This window comes from Chrysoperla carnea, chromosome 5 (genome assembly GCF_905475395.1).
Source record: "Chrysoperla carnea chromosome 5, inChrCarn1.1, whole genome shotgun sequence".
Lineage (NCBI taxonomy): Eukaryota > Metazoa > Arthropoda > Insecta > Neuroptera > Chrysopidae > Chrysoperla > Chrysoperla carnea.
In genome coordinates, this window is record NC_058341.1 from 8,274,916 (window position 1) to 8,299,495 (window position 24,580).

The 24,580-nt window shown below is 28.7% G+C and overlaps 1 protein-coding gene across 1 annotated transcript; it reads left to right on the forward strand.

The window, feature by feature from the left end:
- Positions 1 to 944: 944 nt before the first annotated feature.
- Positions 945 to 10,584, forward strand: LOC123300424 (prostasin). Its single transcript, XM_044882997.1, has 7 exons — positions 945 to 1,035; positions 3,747 to 3,906; positions 4,014 to 4,273; positions 4,348 to 4,483; positions 4,809 to 5,113; positions 5,930 to 6,057; positions 10,269 to 10,584. Exons 1-7 carry the CDS (start codon positions 945 to 947, stop codon positions 10,404 to 10,406), a joined length of 1,218 nt encoding a protein of 405 aa, XP_044738932.1. The 3' UTR covers positions 10,407 to 10,584.
- The last annotated feature ends 13,996 nt before the right edge of the window (positions 10,585 to 24,580 follow it).

A 24,580-nucleotide genomic window follows, 5' to 3' on the forward strand; every position in this document is an offset into this window, starting at 1 on the left:
AAAATGACCATCATGGTTTCTACATTTGACTTAAGGGCTCATATAAAGGCAAAACCATTACATGAAATGGAAAGTACGACCCAAAATGAGTGGGTTTCAAAAAAAAATTCATTCAAATCGGATAAAATTTGGCCCAAATATCAAGAAAATTGATTTTTGTACGCTATGACGTCATAAAAATCCAAAAATTTTAATATTTCTGTATCAGTGCCAAATTTTATCCAATTTTGATAAATCCAGTATGAAATTCCACTAATTTGGGGTCATACTTTTCAATTATTTCATCAAATTTAATGTATCTTCAATATCTTTCGAAAATGCATCGTCATTGTATCCACATTTGACAAACAAATAATTAATACAAAAATGGGAAATATAACCCAAACTTTTAATTAATATCGGATAACATTTGATTTGTAAGAAGTTTTTTTCTCCCAATATATAATGTTCCTAAGATTTGTATAAAAAAAAAGTAATATAACAACATTTAAAATATAAAAATTATGAAGAAACTAAGTCAGTATGTAAAATGAAATAGATGACGATGTTTTAAGTTGAATAAAGAGTAGATAGTACTATAATTTTCATTTATAAATAAAACTTCACCTCGTTAACCTGATATGGTTTGAATTTTTTTTTTATTTACTTTATATTTTATTCTTTTTAAAAAACACAAATATTATTACTTATATTTAATAAACAGTTTTGTGTGTGTGTAGTGTTTCAGAAGTGAGATTCCTCTTGATGTTGTGTTTACACATTCGTTCTCTTATCACAAATACACCTGAGAAGCAACAACACCTGAGTTAATTTGTTTATTAATTTAATAAATTAAATAATGTTGTGTTTTGATTAAAAATATTATTTAATGATAAAAATAAATACTTTTTTATTTAAAAAATAGTGAAGTAAAAAAATGTTTACAATTAATAAAAGTATAAGCCATGTTAATTTATCGGAAAAGTTTTAACTTTTCATATTGTGTTTTAAATTGTTTGTTTTTATCAATTTTGTTGGGATCATCTTTTGTGGACGGTAAGTGCTCTTGGTATTTATAGCAATAGTATTTAACGATCTTGACGGCTTTTGCGGCCGACAGAAACTTGGATGGTTTGACATACACCAAGAAACCTCACTTTCTGGCTGAGCGTTGAAGCCACAAAGGTCGCTCTTTTCCGAGTTAAATGTGATCGGAAAGTTTTCAGGAAGGATCAAGAAAAAAAATTGTATTAATACACAAATTAATAAATTAAAATACCGGCTTGGTCAGGCCTGGATTTACATATTGGGCCACAGGGCCATGGTCCTAGAAGGTTAATTGATCGAAAGGTCAAAATATTTTTGCGTAGTTGTGAATTTGATCTTAGACATGGCGAAAAATATTGAAGATCTTGGAAAAATGTTATACTTTTGAATTTCAAAAACAAATTTTCAATCAATTCTTAAGCATATAACATCTTCAGTTCTAATTGTACATGTATTTTGTTAGAACTAGCTGAAGAAACTTGGGGAAGCATTTTCTGTCATTGCACAAAGGCGCCCTTTGAGTAAATCCAGCCCCAGGCTTGGTGGAAGAAACGGGATTGCATTTTGTTTAGAGCTAGCTGAAGAAACTTGCTAGGGAAGCATTTTCTGCCATTGCACAAAGGCGCCCTTTGTGTAAATCCAGTCCTAGACTTGGTGAAAGAAACGGGATATGAAAAAACAGACTTGATGCAAAGTTTTTACAAGAAACCCACTAGTTATTCTCTTTGTTGAATTTGCATTTATAATTTGACCAAAAATATAAAAAATCTGACCCAAAATTGGTGAGACTATTTCAAGAAAGACCTACGTATAGCCTACACAATTTTATAATAAATAAGTTGTTCAAAAATAACCCATCAATTTTTAGCAATTAACTAAAAATTATCAGTTATATTTTTTTAAAAACAGTTATTTATATTTACTTAAATAAAATAAAATATTATGTAGGCCATTAATTTAAGAATAAACTGGATTTTTGTTTTATTGCAAAAAAAAATTGTAAAAAAAAAAAATATAAGTAGCAATAAATAATAAATCTCCTACAGATCAACACCAATTTATTAGAGTGTAAAGATTACCTCTTAAATAAAATAATATTTTGCAAAACACGTTTATAAACTGTAAGGCAATGATTTATCAACGATTGTTCTCGAATTACAGACTTTGTTTTAGAAGTAACTATTAAAATTTGTTTATGGGTATAAGCATAATATGGGCTAAATTTCCATTGAGAAAAAAGCAACAATTTTTTTATTGAAAATCAGCTCAGTAGCAGAGTGACATAAAGCGTCCTTACTAGCGTCCTTAAAAGATTTTGTTTTGCAGCAATAAGGTACTTGTTTTTTGTATACGTATCCCTTATCACCAATAACAAAAAAAACAGCGTATAATTACTTATAATAGCTGTCCGATTTGATGACTTGAACGTATTTTAATTATTATTATTGTTAAATAATTAGATCACTTTATTTAAATAAAGTAGAATAAGTGTCTACTGCATTCATTTATTAATGACATGCAAATAATTTTATGAAAAAAAAAATTTCATTTTAATTACATTTATTTAACTTCCCTTTAAACATTAAAAAATCAAAATAAGGAATCTCACAATAGGTCCTAGACCTTCGAATGTGTATCGATTGTACAGTAAAGCCAAGCTCTTCAATCTAATTTAGCCAAAAAGGGAAGGATTTCTTTGATAGATGTCTTGCCTAAGCAAGCCCATTCTAATTTCTCTATTTTAGATTGTTAATTCACTTTTTTCGTACCACTAAAAATTGAGATTATTCCTGAAAGCAAAATTACTCGGTACCACAATTTATGTTAAGGCATTAACAAAAATTTGTTGATAACTTGTTCATTGTCAATAAAACAGTCTTGGTTTTAATCTAATAAATTCATGTACAAAATCAGTGACATGAATTTGTCAAATAAACACATGAGAAATTTTCAATAAAATAACATAATGATAACTATTATAAAACTTGTAGACATAGTTTAAGTACATTAATTATGGTCCACTAACTTTTATTTATGGCCCACAAACATAAAATTTGTTATAAATGTTTAGCAATAATAAGATTTACACCGTTTCCAAAAAAACCAAGAGAAAAAACTACAGGAAGTACTCACTATAGTTTGTATATTTATAGCTGTTAATAAAAAGACTTTTAACAAAAAGAAAACCGACTTCAAAAGAAAAACTTTTCCAAAACAAATTAATGTGCACTAAAAACTAAAAAAATAACGATAATATAATGTAGTTAAAATTATTGTTATTTTTGGAGTCCATAGGACCACACGGGAAGCACTAGCTTTCAAATAGATAAGGGTTCATCAAAATCGGTTCACCCAATCGAAAATTCTAAGGTAACACACATAAAAAAAATAAAAAAAATACAGTCGAATTGATTACCTCCTCCATTTTGTTTGAAGTCGGTTAAGAATAATGAAAGAGTTGGGGAAAACAGAAAATAACAAATATATGTTTGTGCTACTCTTAAAGTTTCTGCTGTCGACAAAGGCGATTAACGCGGATGTTTTCATAAGTGACTGACCCACGAATATTTTTGGTTACAGAAAATAAGGAATACAGGACTGTGACCATGGTTCAATCGATCATGTTTCGCTGAAATAGACCTTTTTTGAGAACTTTGGATATCTTATAGATGTTATCCTTTATCAAACCTTAATTCAAATTTTATTTTTTCATGTTTCAGGACGTTTAATCTCAACCTTATTTGGGACACCGACTCATTGCAATGTGAATAATGTAAGATATGCGTGTACCCTAAGTTTAGCATGTTGGATTATTGGAGGCAATTCAGAATCGGGATGTGGACAACCATCATGGTTTGTTTCATGTTGTATAGTTAACAAGTAAGTGGAATTCTTTGATTGATTCCAGAAAGATATTTCATTCCAAATTTCATGAAAGAAAAGCATCGTTCATTTTAGAAGTAAAAACCCGGGTATTCTTTTTCCAGATCAAATCATGCATCCTCATCAACGCCCCCGATTATAATAACAACGAAACAAAAAAAGATACCAGAAACAGCGATATTACGAAAACGTGTTGATGATTTTCCGACATACATTTATGAGAACACAGACGAAGAATGTGGTATATCACGTGAGCATAAATTTATACAAAAACGTATTATTGGTGGACAAGAAGCACGATTTGGACAATTTCCATGGCAAGCACATATACGAATATCAGCGTATCAATGTGGCGGAGTATTAGGTAAAAAATTTCGTTTTTTAGTTTATTTTTTTGCCTAAATTGTAACTAAATTTGATTTCAATTTTTCGTTTTAGTATCAAGCAGATATGTTGCAACAGCTGCGCATTGTATTATTCGAGCACCATTACATGATATTCTTGTATACCTTGGCGAATTGGATACTTTGGATACCGGTGTAGTACCAGAATTAGTACCAGCAGAAAAATATAGGTATATTTTCAAATTGACTCAAAATCTTCTAAAGACTAACCAAATTATTACATTTTTTCAAATTTTTGTGTACTTTATATCAAAGTGAAAGTCCTTAATGCATGATACTTTTAAAAGCTTTTGCAATCTTAACACATTATACCACTTAACAAATGAGAGCAAGAATTCATTTCCATAGATTAACGCACATTACTTACACACCTTTCTTTCAACGCATAGAAATATACGAAAAAATTACACAAAAGTTGGAATTTAAGGCCCGGTCAAAATATTTGAGACCTTAAATTTTTTTTAATTTGTAAGAAATAATTGTTATTGATTACAGGGTAATGAAAAAAATAATACATCCATTATTTGAATATCGATTAAGTCAACCAGATCGTTACGATTTAGCTTTATTAAAATTAAACACAGGCCGTGCAAAAGTTCGACATGGTTTACATATCACACCAATATGCTTGCCGGATATGATTCCAGAATTTAATACAGCGAATGAAATTTTTGATAACAATGATGTGAATGCATTATTAGCTGGTAAAATGGCTGTGGTAGCTGGTTGGGGTAAAATATTACCATCAATTGATCAATCTGGTACAAATTTATTACGTTCAGCAACTGTACCTATTTTGGGTTCGTAGAAAACTTTCGTATTTTAAACTGTGAGCCAATAATGAATGAAAAATTTCTATGATTCTTTTTTTTCTGCTTTTGACGATTGATTATATTTTGGTAATAAATGAAATTAGCTGTGGCTAAAGTGTCGAATTAATATGATTCGAGTTTTTCTATTTTGATGACTTTTTCTTTGCCTGCCGTTTTTGTTTAAAGCTGTTATACTTTTTTTTAGCCCATACGTAGTTTTAACCTATTTTGGAACCCCTCTCAAAAATGTTTCTAAGTTACTAATTTTTCATTTACGTTTCCTTTACGTTTAATTTGAAAAGGGTTCAAAAAAGGGCTTTAGTATTTTTGTACTATTTTGTCAGTTTTGTCCTAAAATATGTAATGATGTCAAATGCCATTTATCAGTTTTTTTGCAGCCTGTTTCAGTCAGTCGTTAAATGGTTATCTTTCGAGGTAAATATTTACCAAATTTGATCTTTATCAATCCTTAAAAAGGAAGATAAACACAATCATGGACCTGTACAATCATGGTCGAATTAATAAGATTTGAGCTTTTTTATTTTGACCATTTTTTCTTTGCCTGCCGTATCTTTTCTGCTGTTTTACGTTTTTTAACGCACACGGGCGAAAAAAAAAGATAATTGAAAAAATCTATTTCTATAAATTCGACGTTCGAGTAACGTCTAAATTTTCAATTTTCTGTATTTTCAAGTTTACTTTTAAGAAAATCTCAAAAACAATCCAGGAAATGTCCCCTCATTCTGGCGCACGGACTATTTGGAAAATTTATGTAATTTTAATTAAGGAATTATTTCTTTACAGATGCCGAAGAATGTGTTGCCTGGCACAATAGTAAACAAATAAAAGTTGAATTACATTCAGAAATGATTTGTGCAGGTCATGCTGATGGGAATCAAGATGCATGTTTAGGAGATTCTGGGGGCCCCTTGGTAAGTTAAAAATTTGTTGTATCCTATTTGGATAAGTATTTCTTTAGGCCCTAAAAATGCAAAAATTGAATCTCTTAACATAAATTTGACGATCTGGTGGATATTCTTCGAGATTTCGTCAGAATGGCGAAACAACGTTTATTTTCTATTTTCGTTTACATCTTTTTTCTGAAATATCGACTAAAATCAGTGAATTTTGATCGATATCTCAAAAACTACTCCCCTTTTTGTTAATTTAACCCGATTTTTGATTTCTATAGGTTAAAATTAGTCTAGAAATTGATTTGTATCCAAATCGGAAACAAAATAATTTTTTCGATTTTTTGAAATTTTTTGAAGGGGTACAAATCTTGAAAACCCTTGAAAAATTTCAAAAAAATCGAAAAATTTTTTTTGTTTTTGATTTGGATAAAAATTAGTTTCTAGACTTATTTTGATCCAAAAAATTCAAAAATCGTATTCATTTTACGATCCAACGTCTATTTTCTGAAATATCGACTAAAATTTGCAAATTTTGGTCAATATCTCAAAAACTACTCTCCTATTTGCTAATTTAACCCGATATTTGTTTTCTATAGGTCAAAATTAGTCTAGAAACTGATTTTTATCCAAATCGGAAACAAACAATTTTTTCCGATTTTTTGCAATTTTTTGAAGGGGTACCCCTTGAAAAATTTCCAAAAAATCGAAAATTTTTTGTTGTTTCTGATTTGGATAAAAATCAGTTTCTAGACTAATTTTGATCCAAAAAATTCAAAAATCGTATTCATTTTACGATCCAACGTCTATTATCTGAAATATCGACTAAAATCAGTGAATTTTGCTCAATATCTCAAAAACTTCTCCCCGATTTGTTAATTTAACCCGATTTTTGTAATTTTTAGGTCAAAATTAGTCTAGAAACTGATTTTTATCCAAATTGGAAACAAACAATTTTTTCCGATTTTTTGCAATTTTTTGAAGGGGTACCCCTTGAAAAATTTCCAAAAAATCGAAAATTTTTTTTTGTTTCTGATTTGGATGAAAATCAGTTTCTAGACTAATTTTGATTCAAAAAATTCAAAAATCGTATTCATTTTACGATCCAACGTCTATTATCTGAAATATCGACTAAAATCAGTGAATTTTGCTCAATATCTCAAAAACTTCTCCCCGATTTGTTAATTTAACCCGATTTTTGTAATTTTTAGGTCAAAATTAGTCTAGAAACTGATTTGTTTCCAAATCGGAAACAAAATAATTTTTTCAATTTTTTGAACCGCTTGAAAAAAATCGTAACCAAATTTTTGAGACGGAATTCATTGAAACTTGGTTTCTAAGATAATTTTGATCCAAAAAATACAAAAATCGTGCCCAATTTTTCAATAGACTACGTAATTTTTGTCATATGGCCTAAATTCCTGTTTTGAAAACATTTCTTTCGGAGCTACCCTAGAGATATCTCCAAAAATACTCATTTAATCGCCAAATACTAGCTCCTACATTATTGATTATGCACATTTTGATTGCAAATATTTAATTCCAATGACGGTGAACAAATTTCCTAGTTTTTAATAAACACTGGAAGGATTTAAGGATAATTTTAGCTGACTGTAATTTTAGGATGAATTGATATTGAAACCTATATTTAATTAACAATGATTATGGAAAAATGGAAGTTTGACTTACCTTTATTTTGTGTGCGCTGATCGAGATGAATATATACATACAATGACACTCACTAAATGTCAATGTCTCAAAAAGTCACTCACTCAAAAAAAAAGGATTATTTGTGGCTCTCGATAAATGTACGCGAGTTATGATTTCATTTTTGTGAAATATGAATGACTAAAATGTTGAAAAAAATGTCATTTCCGTCGCGAAAGAACATAAACAGTGGCGTAATCTCCTCTGGAGAAAACAATTTATATCACTGAAGTATCAATCGAAGTATTCAGAATTAAAAAAAGGCTGCTTGTCGAATTATTTCAATATTCAGAACAACGTACTTATGTGAATCATTTTATGCCACTTAAAAATTCGTAAAATCCAATCACTGATCACTATTCACTATTTTATGCCACTTTAAAATTCGTAAAATCCAATCACTGATCACCATTCACTATTTTACGCCACTTTAAAATTCGTAAAATCCAATCACTGATCACTATTCACTATTTTATGCCACTTTAAAATTCGTAAAATCCAATCACTGATCACTATTCACTATTTTATGCCACTTTAAAATTCGTAAAATCCAATCACTGATCACTATTCACTAACCAGCATCTGAAATAATTCGTGACAAGTGCTGTCACCTATTATTCACCAAATTTTATAGAATTAATATCCACCATTTTCAAATTTTCAAAAATGGCTTGGACTATCAAAGGAGCTTGGTCACCCCTAAAATATACTGAAGTATTGGTTTTCACAGCAAAATTAATTACAAATACACTGAACACTAATGTTAATTTAATTAAAATTATATTAATTTTAAATAGCACGATCACCAGGAGATCTTGTTTTGTTACATTTCACGTACACATATTTGTCTCATGAAACCACACAAAAAATACTAATCGTATTACACAAATGACAAAATCAAATCGACAACTTCAATATGTCGAAATTAATGATTGATGCATTAAATCAAAAATGAAAAGGCATTTGATAACCGAAGTGATTTGAAAAAAAAACTATTTACTAATGACGCCAACTTTTGGCGCGCATTTCGCGAAGGTGATCGATACACCCATACGCTTCAAGACCTGAATTTAAACTGTAGCGACACTATCGGTCATTCAACCCACCTAGTTGAATGACCGATAGTGCCTCTATATTTAAAAATACTAATTACTACGTTGCTAAACATGATATTGAATATCCCACAGAGCCCTCTAGGGATTCACAAAAATGGTTCCAAGCTCCCACGAATTTTAAACACAAAAATTTTCTCCCAAAAATTGACCCTTTTAACCCTTTTAATATTATCGAATGGGTTTAGTATGAAATTAGAATCAATGAAGCTACCTACAAATTTTCAATTCACCATCTTTTATAGTTTTTGAGAAAAAGGAAATTAACTAAAAACACAGGCAATTTTGATCCGATCTTATTGGAATTTTTTTTGAAACCCATTAATTTTGGATCATTCTTTTCAGCTGTTATGTCAGTTTTTCGCTAGTTATCACTTATGTGCTTAATTCCGAAACCAGACCTCCACATTCTTGAAATCTAATAGAGCTAGGTTAATTTTGACCACAAGTTTGAAAAGTATGGCCTAAATTTAGTAGGATTACATACTTGGTTTATCAAAATTGGATAAAATTTCGATGTGATAGAGCAAAATTGAATATTTTGAATTTTGATGACGTCATCAAGTTCAAAAATTCGACATTTTTAATAACACAGGCAATTTTCATCCGATCTTATTGGAATTTTTTTTGAAACCCACTAATTTTGGGTCATTCTTTTCAGCTGTGATGTCAGTTTTTCGCTAGTTATCACTTATGTGTTTAATTCCGGGACCAGACCTCCACATTCTTGAAATCTAATAAAGCTAGGTTATTTTTCATCATAAATTTGAAAAATATGGCCTAAATTTAGTAGAATTACATACTTGGTTTATCAAAATTGGATAAAATTTCAATGTAATAAAGCAAAATTAAATATTTTGAATTTTGTTGACGTCATCAAGTTCAAAAATTTGATTTTTTTTAATAACACAGGCAATTTTGATCCGATCTTATTGGAATTTTTTTTGAAACCCACTAATTTTGGGTCATTCTTTTCAGCTGTGATGTATATTTATGTTATGTTTAGTGTATTTTTAATTAATTTATTACTCTCTTAATTGATCGATAAGATACCCAAATTTTTTGATTTAATAATATATATCGTTAACTACAACATACTAAAAATTTGGATCATTTTCTACTAATTTATTTTTTCTATTACTGGTGAGGGACCCTCCTTAAATAAGTCTAATTTAAAAATAAATTTTACGTTTTTTCTCTTATATTTTTTGCTTGAACATACCTAGAGTTCTTAGTTTTTCTATTCTCCATAAATCAACGTGCCCTCCTTTTTGGGCGTCGCCATCCGCTTGACACAATGGCGACGCCCTTGAATCGTATATTTCAACTTTATTGAATTCTTAAGAAAAGCTATTTAACGATTGTACCTAATATAAATTTTTATTAATATAGATATATATTTATGTATTGCAGATAATTAAAATGAATGGTCGATGGACATTGGTTGGTATAACAAGTGCTGGATTTGGTTGCGGTGAACCAAAACAACCTGGAATCTATCATAGTGTTTCAATAACTGCATCCTGGATTCGACACATGATTAATATGTAATTATTATGCTATAATTATAACATGCATATTATATTACTATCAATGGTCCGATGTGCAATTATTGTACACTTGTACCTGTACATAATTAATAAGTAAAATCATATACAGGATGAATATATATATATGCACTGTCAAAAATGTTGGGAAGAATGCACTTAATTAAAAGAAAGAATGGTTTTAAAAAAAAAATGGTGTTCCTTATAGGGTAATGAAGATAAGCCTTTTGGTTGTAAATTAGGTATAAAGACATTTTGATAATTGATATACAAAAATCGACGATAAGCAAAATCGTTCCATTTTTAAAGGAAGGATTCGTAAATTGTAACAGCTGATATATTCATACATTATTCAAGAAAAACTTTCTGTTAAATGAAATAAATTATTAATTGTAGACTTTCAATTATATATTAAGAGCGAAATATACCTCAAAATCCTAGAGATATAAATTGGCAGTTTTCAAATCTCACCGGAAAACGGTTTCTATATTTTGGAGTTTTAGGCTATGTATCAAAATTATCGGTATGAAATTTAAGAATTTGTATGACTCCGTTTTGAATCAGCAAAACAGCAAAAACGGAAGAAATTAAAAGTTAAGCCTTGATATTTCTCCGTAAATTCATTTCCACTCGTTACTCAGTTTTAACGCCTAAAGAACAACTTTGGTTGTCTTTTAATTAAACAAAAATGATTTTGAATTATTACTAAAGATTAGAGTCAAATAAACACATATATAGGCAACTTTCGTGACATAATGGTTTATCATTTGCGTGAGTTGCTGAATAAACTATGTTCTTAAGAATTTTTATACAAGAAATATAGAATTTTTCTTCTAGTATGACCAGAAAAAATGATTAATAAGGTATTTTCAATTCAGTCAGGTTGTTACAGTTTACAAAATTTCCTCCTAAACTAATGCTGTATTAAGGTTTGATGAAACACATATGGATTTAAAAAATTAATTTTAAAACTGAAACATTGAGATTAGAATTCTCATATACATAAATCAAATGGATCTCTTTAATTTAATTTAAACTATTTATAATTATTTATATATATTTATTATTTATTTATTTATAATGAAAAATTGTAATTAATATTAAATAAAATATAAAATTTACAAAAAATCCAATCCAATAAAATTTTAATTTGCATTTACTATTCCTATTTTATTTGTTGAAGATAAAAATTGGATAAGATTCTAAGTCTGTGTAAAGTAAAAACTTAAGGAAATTTTATTGATCTGTTACGTACACATAATTTAATCAAAAAAATAACGCTACGAGCATGTTAATAAGGAACAAGTAAAATTTACAAGATTTAAAAAAACCCCAGAGAAATTTTTCGAGCATGGAACCATAAACTTGCACTTGATACGTATCTAAGAACACTCATCATTAAATTATCTTTTTCCTTAGAGCCTTCTCCAACCTGAACCAATTATGGGTCATCGCCTATTTTGTTGTTCCGGTTACGCAATCCTAAACTCGCACTTGAAACATTGCTGAGAACATTCCCCTAAATTACCTTTCAAAAGAAACAAAAAAATATCCAAATTGATTCATCCGCTTAGGCACTACGATGCCACAGACAGACACACATAGCGGTCAAACTTATCCCAATCTTTTTTTTGGTCCGGTGGTTAAAAAATAGTTTAGTCTGTTTGGATGAAATTAAAAAAACATTTTTATTTAAAGAAATCTTTTAATTTGCCTTTTTCACTAGTTGCATTCGTAATATGTTGTGACATGTTTCGGACTTCATTTTCAACCAGTGTTCCCATTGCTCCCACCATTTTGAAATATAATTTTTACCAACCATTCACAGATACTGCTCCCAAAACTTTCTTATTAGGAATGGAAGATCAAGGGCCATAGATAACTGAACAGCGAGTCAGCCAGAGAAAAGGTACAGCTACTTGACTGAAAATTAATATATTCAGTTTTCAATACGGTATCCTAAAGTCATTAACCCCCACCAAATATAGTAATAATAACAATAATTATCTACGTAACAAACGAAGTTCAGTGATGTGTACTTGAAAAGACAGATGAAACATTATTTTTTGGTGTTTTTTTGTTAAAAAACATAAAATTTATATTATATTTACTAAGCGATCAACCATACATACATGCATACGTACTGCATACAGGTATAAACATTAATAAAAACATTACCTAAATTTAAATCCGGTTATCAAATACTCTACACTGAAGAAGTTAAAAAAAAAAAAACTTTCACCAAAGCATTATAATAAATTATTATTGTATAGAGGAACCTAACTTAACGCCAGCTATAAATGAGTGGGGCTTATATCAGCCTCAAATATACATATATAACTTTAATATACATATTGTATTTGTACTGAATGTATCAAGTACGCACGCGGTAAGAAATGCATGGCGTTTATTACAATGCTGGTATGGTATGGAGATACAGATATAAATAATATTACAGTACTGAATACTGCTATCCATCAGAAGTATTGTGGGTATCGCCAACCAGTATGGGCCTGACTGCATAAACTCGTCCGCCACAACTACTGCTAAAGTTACTTTTTCCTCAATACAATTCATAGTATGTCGTTCAAACCGATACTGACATAGTGATATCCACAAAATATTTCTAACCGTTTTGAATTTTGTACCTAGTAAAGAACCTCATTTTCTAGCTTTTAACCATAAAGTGGCTAATTAATTATTGCAGTATATTACTCTAGAGCTAGACCAAGTTTACTGAATGCATTCAAGGGTTGCAAGTGAAAAATACGGTTGAAATAAAAACTTTATTTTCTGAGAAAACATGAAAATTTTCTGAAGTTTTTGTCAGTCAAAAAGTAATACCATAATAACTTCTAATGGAGAGTAAAAAAAATGGAATGTAAACGAAAAGGAGAGGAGTGTATTGGGGGAGGCCTTTGCCCAGGAAGTGGGCTGATACTGGCCCATATTATACTTCAAATGACCAAGTAAAATTAAAGTATCCTAGAAAATGAAAAATGCATTAAAAATTACTATTGGATATGTACAATTTATTCCAGAACTACATGTAAAGCATTTTTGGCGGAAATACCTATGCAGGAAGAAAAATTTAAGCTGAATTTTTTTGCTCTACAGTTTTGACTACCTCAGAACTGGTGGATATAAAGTATTAACCCAGACTTCGAAAATCGATAGTAGGAAGTTTTAATCCAGATCTTTAACGAAATATCAGCTTTTCGCACGAAGTACACTATACCGTAAGAGTAATCGATAACTCTAAAACATAATTAAATCACAAGCGGGTCGAATTTACACAAAGCACCGCCCCAAGTTTCTTCAGCTAGTTCTGAAACATTATAATACATATACAATTTGAAGACAGCGTATAAATTAGGATTCAAAAATTGTGCAAAATTGTCAAAAGTACAAAATTTTTTCAATATCTTCACCATATTTTGTCATGTCTAACATCAAATTAACATGAACGCAAAAACATGACCTTTCGCTGACTCCAAAATTTGCCGTCTTGGGACATAGCCCAATGTGGCCCAATATATAAATTTAGACCACAAGAATTGATTTTTGAATCACGTTGTAATTATGATGATAAGATGCGTCAGTATTTGTTGTTATAAGAGAAGAATGAACATATGTTTGTCGTATGATATGTATATTATTATAAACAGTGTCACTAAAAATTTGTTAGAAAGTAAAAATAAACTATATATATTTATTTATATACGGATACACTTATACACAATATACATAAAAAAAAAAAACAATTAGTATATATATACTATAAAGAAAGGTGTTAAAGAAATTTATTTTTGGAATCAAAAATTTTTATTTAATTTATTTTTTTTAAGGAAAATATTTCTTTTATAAATTCAATTATTTTCAAAGAAAATTTGGTGAATATTTGGATAAACACACAAAAATAAGGCTACTTCTAACTTCTTCTTCCTCGCTTCAGTCACTTCCGGTCACTACACGGTAAGAAATTCATGGAGTTTACTACAATGCTAGTATGGTATAGAGACAGACACATATAGTGTTTATGTTAGCATAAGTAATATACGATATAGTATGGTTCTATTCACCAGAAGTATTGTGGGTATCACCAACCAGTATGAGCATGTCATTACGAAAAATCGTATAGTTGAACTTTCAACAAAAATATATTCATTTTAAACATATAAGAATCCCTTGACCATTTTTTGAAATCTGTAGGAATCCTTAAACGTATGTAACATATATACGCATGTACATATGAACGTACGAAAGAATAAACGTATGAACGTACGAACGTACGAACGTATCACCGTTTGAACGCATTAAGCCTCCACATTCTTGAAACCTAATAAAGATAGATTAATTTTGACCATAAATCTGAAAAGTATGGCTTAAATTTAATAGGATTCCATACTTGGTTTATCAAAATTGGATAAAATTTGGATGTGATAGAGCAAAATTAAATTTTTTTTATTCTGATGACGTCATAAAGTTCAAAAATTCGATTTTTTTGATAACACAAGCAATTTTATCCGATCTTATTGGAATTTTTTTTGAAACCAACTAATTTTGGGTCATTCTTTTCAGCTGTGATATCAATTTTTCGCTAGCTATCACTTATGTGCTTAATTCCGGGACCAGGCCTCCACATTCTTGAAATCTAATAGAGCTAGGTTAATTCTGATCATAAATCTGAAAAGTATGGCCCAAATTTAGTAGGATTCCATACTTGGTTTATCAAAATTGGATAAAATTTGGATGTGATAGAGCAAAATTAAATTTTTTGGATTCTGATGACGTCATAAAGTTCAAAAATTCGATTTTTTTGAAACATATTTTCTCTCAAGACTGCAATTGAGAGAAGATACGTTTCAAATTTTGAGGATGGATTCTGTTAGAACTAGAGAAAATTAGACGATAATTAAGAATACAATTAATTATTCGATATATACCACAGTTTTTGAAATATTTATGCCTAAGGATATAGAGAAAATGCAACTGCTATTCATTTCATCACTTTAAGTGTATTTTCTGGAAAATCGAGTGACGCTTGTTATAATTTTCATTATAGGAAAATATTTGCCATGTTTATAATTAATGAATATAAGTTTTCCAAATTAATCTTAAGAAAATTAGCCTTGTTACATATACTAAATCATATACCTTTAAAAGCACTTCAAGATAGGATTTACATGTTAAAAACGCAAACTTTATCAAAGACTCAAATCTAAAAATTCAGCACAGTAAGGCGTATTCAAAAAATTTACCTTCTTGTAAAGGATATTAAGGAGAATGCATATACACGATTTAAAGAGGATCCTAAGAAAACGTGATTTTCTGGTCCTTTATCGTCGAACTCCAAAAGAATTCAAATCGTCACGTATTTCAACAATTTCTCCAAGATTATGAGTAAAATAATGTAAAAGCAAATTCATGTATAAAATATCTTTCTTTCATTTATAAAAATATCTTGAATGAAAGCATCTGATGATGATATTATTCTTAAAGTGATAGGCCATAACAAATATATAAAATTCTTACTATATTTAATACCCTCAGATACACATGGTGTAAAAATATAAAAAGAGTTTTAAATCAGAAGAGTATCTTACTGGTGGCTGTTGGTGATAGCGCCAACTTAAAAACAATCACCTCAAGATTTTATATACAATTTGTATTGTTGTTCATCATCGCGTTTTGGTCCAGCAGATGTTGTACACCAAGAACTACCTACAGAGTGCGGCAACCACGTATAGTGATTGATAATATTTTAAACCCGGCAATGAAAGAGTTTTAAGTGATTTTTAATTGTGATTTTAACTTAAAAAAAATAAAAATAAATAAATTATGTTATTGAGTTTGACTTAAAAGTGTCTACATTTCTGCTCTAATAATTTTTGAGAATTGTTCTTGTAACTGGCGACGTTTTTTTAATAAAATAATATGTGCATTGATTATTGTGAAATTTTGTATTGTTAAAAAAAATTAACTTCGTTTTTTTTTTCCATCGTTCGTTCTTCTGTGACAAATTTAATTATCGAACGCGAAAATGACTATGTTACTCTTTGTGAATTTGTTTGATAATCGAAGAACTGTATCGCCATCGTTAATTAAACAAATAACTGTAAATTTTCGTTTAATTTATTTAATTATTTTAATATTTAATGTGACATTAGCTGATATAAATACATCGGATAATGAAATTGTAGAAGGTAAATTAAATTGTTTTCTAATTACTAAAAATTACATTTAATGTGAAATTTAATTTATTAGTTCAAAGAAATTGGCAAAAATACTACCAATAGAAAATTGTGGATTTCAATGTCATAAAACGTCCTTTTTAATATAATGAAAAGCCTGAAAAAAGTGAAGATAGTGGAAAAGTTGCCAAACAGCATCGATTTTGATGAAACTTTTTGTAATTAGTTTATAGGACCCCGAGAAAAAATCGGCCAACTTAACCTAGTCATACGGGGACATGCATATGTAACCCAAAATTTGTTTGGATTAATTATTTTGGCTTAATATAATCATCTAAAAAATGTTTTTGGTCGCTGATTACCTATTCCGAAAATCGTGCCATTTTTATGTCAATCGTGCCAAACTGTGCTCTACGGGATATTTTTGATCGAGAATTACGAATCCGATGTCTAATTACACGGGTTCTGACACGTATTTAGAAAATCGTGCGATTTTTGCCTCAAAATTCCACTTTTTGGTACAACAACAGTAAACTAAGTGCTCCAGAGGGTATTTTTGGTCACTGATTACGAGTCCGAAGACAAATAACCCCGACTTTGTACGGATAACAACGAAATTTTTAATGAAACCGTTTTTCTTCGAATAAACCATTACAGAGCTGAAACTACTTTCGCTTTCATATATGACTACAGTTCAATTGTTGTTTAGTTTTCTGAATGCCTAAAGAGGTGCAGGTAGTTATAACAACATTATGGAAGTGGGCCAACGCCAAAAAGATTATTAAACGTTCAAGGTCTGCCATATACATTACGGAAATTTCCTTTTTTTTCATAATTCTGTCGGCCTTTAAATCATTTTCATGTATTTTTTCATTTTTCAAGGAGTAACATGGAGCAACTTAAAGATTTTGGTTAAAAGTGGCGTTTTCAGGACTTAAACTCACTTTGAGAACTCATGCCATTTGCCATTTTAAGAATCTTTTTCTGCCAACCTTTTGTCGTTTAAAGGACGATTAAACGGAAAGGACGAAAATTAAACTTTTTATAATACTTCAATTTGCACTTAACACTAAGGGACTGAGACTAGGAGGACTAAGAAATTTGCACTTCTAAAAAGACATTTTTAAGACTACTTAATAGTGATAAATAGGCGTAGATACCCTTTTCTAGACTAGATCGGGAAAATGATTTGTATTCCTGAAACGGTAATGATTTTTTTTCTTGATTACGATTAAATATTTTTATTTTCTTTAATTAATCAACCATGAATTTAATAAAATGAAAAACCAATTTCAAAGCAAATTGATTTTAATTAATAATAATCACACGCATTACAAATTCATATAAAAACGTGTTTGAAGGTCGTTATATAAACCTGACCGTTGTCTAGTGTGATATATTGGTCAAACATTGACCTGTAATAATTACATAATATTATTTTTAAGAAACGGAAAAAAATTATTTAATAAAAATCAAATGTCCTTCAATTTTGATTGAATATGTACCGTATAAAATTCTTAATTACCGAGTTCAAGGTTCTTGTTTTATAAGTTCACAAATTTTGTTTGAGAAATGATACTTTGCGATCCATTCAAATAGGATACTTTTTCAGTTAGTTTAAAATTTTTGCATAAATAGGGAATATTCATGAAATTTAAATTTGGTTCAAATATTTTTCTTCCGTAACTTTAATGACTGGACATTTCCACTAAACCATTATTTAAGTAATTAATATCTTTTTAATTACTTAAAATTAATTAATAAAAGTCCAAATTCAGTGAGGGCATTTAAAAATTTCTATAACGGAAATTCAAATTTTTATACGGACGTGACATCATAATACGGGCTTGTCAAATTTGTTGACATACTGTGTGATATTAATTACTTACATTTTATATGGTATTTCATTAAATTATACTATTCTACGGCTTTTTATTAGAAAACTTAATAATAACGAGTGTAAATTCTGTGTTGTAAATTCATTTTTTTTAAGTGTAAATTATACATTGAACTGTCACCAATTGACAGATCACATACTTATACGTCATCAACAGAGAGCGCTAAAAAACTGCGTTTAAATATCTCAAAATTATAATGTATTTTAAATATATTTACACTTAAATACAGCATTTTTAAGCAGTATTTATATTTTTTACTTTGTTTTAACGGTGTAAACAATGAATTAAAAATATAAAAAAAATACATGAATATTCCCTATTGAAGGATAATCAATTAATTTGTAAATACGATTATTTAATTCAAATAAAAAACAATGGTGAAATTACTTTGATAATTTAATTGAAATATAATTAAAAAATGATTTGACTACTAATCGGACTGACAAACAGACTGACGTAAACATATCTTCAAACGAAACATAATATGATGAAATACATATAATTACACATATATTGTTTTTTGGTGATTTTATAAGAAATTAAGTGTAATTTATTTATAAACAGAATAGAAATAATATCTATTATTTATTTACAGTAGAAATATATTTTAATTTGTATAATTATTATGTAATAGATATTATACATGTTTAAAATAATTAAATAAATTACACCAAAAAAAAAGAACTAAAGAAACTTAGAAAAATATACATTAATTATTAAAATATAAATTTTTAACGATGCATATTAAAATCAGACATTTCCTGGTGTCTCATTAAATTAAAATTGTCCAAAAATTCAAATTGTCCAAACGGCTCATTATATGGAACTTTAGACTACCAAGTTTTCTTTTTTTGATTATCAAGTGAAATAGTAATCAAAAATATTTCGCGAAACAGAGTGACAAAAAATAATTCAAAATCCCTGCCATGTAAACATTAGAGCTGCGCCCTTACTAGTTTGAGGGCTTTTTGTAAACAATTTTAAACAATCTAGATACGTTGACTTTGTATCTAACTAGCGGCCACTCACGTTGCTGACCAGTTTTCAAGAAAACAATAATACCGCGTTATAGCCTTCACTTCCCACTAACTCCCTTTTTGTTTAAAATTTAATGGGTTTTCATTTATTGGTACTGAGCCCCAATTTTTTTGAAAATAAAAATCAGCAGCATTTTATTGGTGAAATAATTTTTATAATCAAGTAACGGACTCAAATATGACGAATTTTCTAACAAACTTTCATCTCTATGACTGAACCCCTTTGCGGGATGAATTTCAAAACATCCTTTCTTAAAATTTCAAACTTTTATCTTTAGTAATTTAGGCTGGGCGTTATTAAGTCAGTTGGGTCATCGCCTTTTATATATATTAAGATGAGTTGAAATTCGATATAATAAAATATTTTCCCACTACTTCCACCAAATTTTAAAGATTAATTGTGAAATATGAATAGTTAAAGATGTAGCTAATAAAAGTGACATATAAGATTAAAACTATATATTCTTCTGACTCCCAGAAAATTTTCTTCAAGAAAATAAATAGATCTCAATGTCATTACCACTGCGTCAGCAGAAAATTCAGCATGAAGAGAAGTTCATACGCGAAATAAATGCAATTTATTTTACCCAGTTGCTAAGTGAACTAAAACTTTGTCATAAAAATTTTCAAATTAAATATATTGTTTGAAAAGAAATTGATTAGTGTTAATGGCTTATAATTAATTGAAGATGACACAAAAGAATACCATTCTTTTAATAATAAACAATAGATGTTGTTAAGTTCTATGATAATCAGATGAATGCGTTGTAATTTATAATCTGCAAATTTGTTTTACACCAAGAGCCGTACTTAACAATTTTTTATCGTATGTTTGACTATATATCGAAACAAGTGGAATATTTACTCAACTAAAGTAATAAAGAAAAATTACTTCAACAAATTTTACCAAAACTACAAACATCTCAGGGAAAAATCTCCCAATTTACAACAAATTTGTTAAGACCACTGGAAAGATTATTTATTTTTCTTGAAAATTAGCATTAAAAAACTTTCGTACAAGCTTTTTGTAGCTTAAGCCATCTTTTTCCATAATTAATGTTGTGTAAAGTTAGTATATATCAAATATTTCTATCACAGTCTACGAACATCAAACTACAAACATCTCAGGAAAAAATCTCCAAATTTACAACAAATTTGTTAAGACCACTGGAAAGCTTATTTATTTTTCTTGAAAATTAACAATAAAAAACTTTCCTAACAGCTTTTTGTAGCTTAAGCCATCTTTTTCCATAATTAATGTTGTGTAAAGTTAGTATATACCAAATACTTCTATCACAGTCTACGAACATCAAAATATACCAGACCTGGCTCCTAGTTTATTAATAAAATCTTAGTTTATTATAACCGCTAATTATCATATTTCACAAATTATTTATTTTCACTTATTAATTGCTAATTTCACTATTTATCCACATCATGTACAAAAATAATTGCTTACATTTTTTTTCCCTTTTTTAATAGAAAAAGTATTAAATTTTTACATATTTTTTAATTAATTTATTTACTTTTTTTTTTCGTTTTGTTACAGATTCATTATTTAAAAATATTCAATATATGCCACCAAAGAAACGTTTTTTTGATGAACTAGGATGTAAGTAACAATTTTTGTTTTATTAAATCACTTTTACTTTTTTTTTTTTTTTATAAAATTAATTTGGTAATGTGAAAATTTGGTCATGTTATGAAATTTCAGAAAGTGAACAGTATTATTTATTTTGGGTTTCTAAAATTGTAATATTTATGAATTTCTAAATTTTAATAAATTTATGACTTTACAATTTCGCATCCATTATAAAACACACTGATGTCATCGAAGTCTATATTTGACGATAAGAAGTGTCTTCTTGTAAACAAGATATGATAATTGCTTCGAACCTTATCGTGGTACAACAATTAATCAAAAATTTTCAAGATATCTCAGCAACAATTTAGCAAGAGTTCTATTGACAGTGTCACTGTCTGTTGTAACATGGAGCAATTAATATTTTTATAAAATTCACTCTTAAAATATTTCAAAAAGTTGGTGGAAGCGCAAGGAAATACGAGAAACTAGTAAAAACTGAAAAATAATTCAATATAAAGCTTAAAATTTCTAGCATTTTAGTAGTCAAAAAATAATGTCTTTGTAATATCGTAATGTTTTACGAAAATTCAGGAAAATAGGTATCGTATGTATGGCTAACTTATCAGAAAAAATTACCTACTTTTGGCAAGCTTTTATTATTCTTGTCAGATATTACTAGGAGGCTTGCTTGGATTCAGCAAATACTTTTTCTTACAATCATAAAACAAGTATTTTGGATTCACGACTAATAAAGATATAAGGCGAAAAAAGGTATTAAAAAAAGAATATATCAAAATTAAAGGAAAAATTAATCTTTTTAAAATCGTGTCTTTGTACGACAGTGTACGCTATCAATCATTTAATTAAGTATTCATGGATGCGTTGCTGTAAATTAACGGCAAATAAACAATGTAAAAATTGACATACGGTTCAGTATACTTACAATTAGTAAAAATAAATCACTGCATTTAAGTAAACGCTTTTTCCTGAACTAATTATTATTTGCTTGCTCCCATATAGAGCATATTTTCTTGTAACTAGTCCTCTTTTTAACCGTGTACACTTGCAGGATGTCAAACCAGAGATATTTGGTAGAAATTTGTATAATTTTCATAGCACAGGCCGAGACAAATTAATAAAAATCATCAGATTGGAAAATCTTCTTTTCACGCAAACTTCATTAGGTTTATATGAACGTTATCACGATGGCCATATTACTGGAAAATCTGAAAAGCCTGGAAATGTTAGGAAAATCAAATTCTAGTAGAAAAGTCAGGGAAATGTATGGGAATTCCCGGAAAATAGATAAAAATCAGTAAATTTTATCATTTTTGTAGCAAACTTCTAAAAGTAATTTCATGATTTATTATTTAAAAAAGTTGTGCATTCTTCCAAAGTAATTTAAAACTACTAATTTGGTCAGAAAATTTTTGAATTATTCAACTAGAAATAATGAAAAAAACAGGAAATTTTATTTTGAAAAAACAGTAGCCAAAAACAGGTGAATTGCTTCTCACCACAATGAATTGCTTCTGACCATATAATTTACATTGAAATTGAAACCGAACATTTTTCAATATTTTACAAACCGTAAAAGTTTGTTAAAAACTATTCTCTCTAATTTTCTTGAAAACTTGGTTTGGGTTTGTTTTGAAAAAACGCCATTGAGTTTTACATACCGAATCCTAGATGACATCCACTTGATACTATAATGATTACGTGAAATATATGAGATTCTTATAATGAATTGTATTGTTATATATGCATATTATTATCACATTTTGTTTATGTATATATGAAGTATTACTTTGAAATTGTTTTATTAATTTTAGTGAAGTGAAATTAGAGGTTAATGAATGTAGGTACTACTATACTGTAAGCAATGTGCAATGCTTAAGCAAAAAACATTGCAAAGCAAAATCAACGAATCGAAACACTTGATAATAATAACAAAAATAAAACAACAAGTGATCAAAAGAAATGAATAAAGGAAAAAGTGTAGTGCCTTGAGAATATAATCATATAAATAGCTTATGAGTATTATTCCCTCATACTATGTATTTTCTTTTGAGAACAGTTATATATTAAATCACATATTAATATACAGACTGTGTTCAAAAGCGATGCTAATAGAGAGTCAATTTTAAATAGGGGATAATCCTCATGCGGAATTGGCCATATTACCCAATAAAATGTAAAATTAGACTTGATTCCTTGACAAAATTTGAAAGTGAAATTAAAATTGATTAAAAAATGAAGAAGCTATAAGGAATCAAAGATTGCATTCAAAGGTTGACCATCTCCTTCTAGCAAAAAGAGTTTTATATATAATCTCTATGAATATATCCACGTTTGACGTCATTAGTGGGTATCTTCCTCTTTGTTTAATTAGGAATTTTAAAGGATCATATCTTACATACCAGTATTGATTTTTAGAAACCAACTTCACTAATTTATTCATGAAGGGAGAATTCTTCATCGGAAGCGATAAATTTTTATCCGATCGCCTATGTATATAAAAATATACTACTGCTCAGTTTTCTGGCTAAGGGTCAAAAAGGGCTTGACCGATTCGATTAATTCTGTTTTTGTTATGTTCGTAATGATTTCAGGAAGGTTTAACAACCAAAATATAAAAGAAAACTCAAAAAAACAACTCGTAATTAAGGAAAATCAACTTTGAATAGCATCAGAAACGTGCGTAGAAATCAGAAAATAAAAATTTGTATTTCTATTTTACTTTATCATAAAAGGAAAACCATAAGCAGGTTTGCTTGCGATCTAGAAACTTAACTTTGTCTTTATTCATTCGTATACTGTAAGGTGATATTCCAGGTATAATGCTTTACCCTTTCACAGAAGAACTTTACCTAGATAGGTATTTATTATGATTACAGTAAAGAATGAAATAAAAAATTAACAATTTATTATTATTATTACCTTTCACTTAACATAAATAAATTAAATAAAAACAAAATTGAAATAAGAATTAATTCGTCAAGTGTTTAGATATACAGCGCACACGGTGTATTTTACATGATGAATTTAAATCGTTGGCCAAAGCAGTTCCCCAGGATGCCAACGGTTTTTGGCTAGAAATAGGAATCATCTGGAAACATGGCTACTTCTAACTTATTGTGAAAATCAAAGAAATCTAAGAACAATATATCAAATTAAATAAAGTCATTTGATCTCAAAATTACAACATTTAACATTATTAAGAATGCGTTTTCATGCTAATTAAAAATATGCATGTGTCAAAGTTACGCCAGTTATGGTTTGTAGTCCCTGTTCTTCTTAATCACGCCGTACGCGTACGTTGCCTGGATCATACTGTAAATACTAGTACATAGTATAGATAACATTATAATTACATTCAAATTGAATTACCTATCTTCAATTAGATGCAAAGTAAATAATTTCAATCAAAAAAAACTTTTCTTTTTTTTTCCAAAGTAGATAAA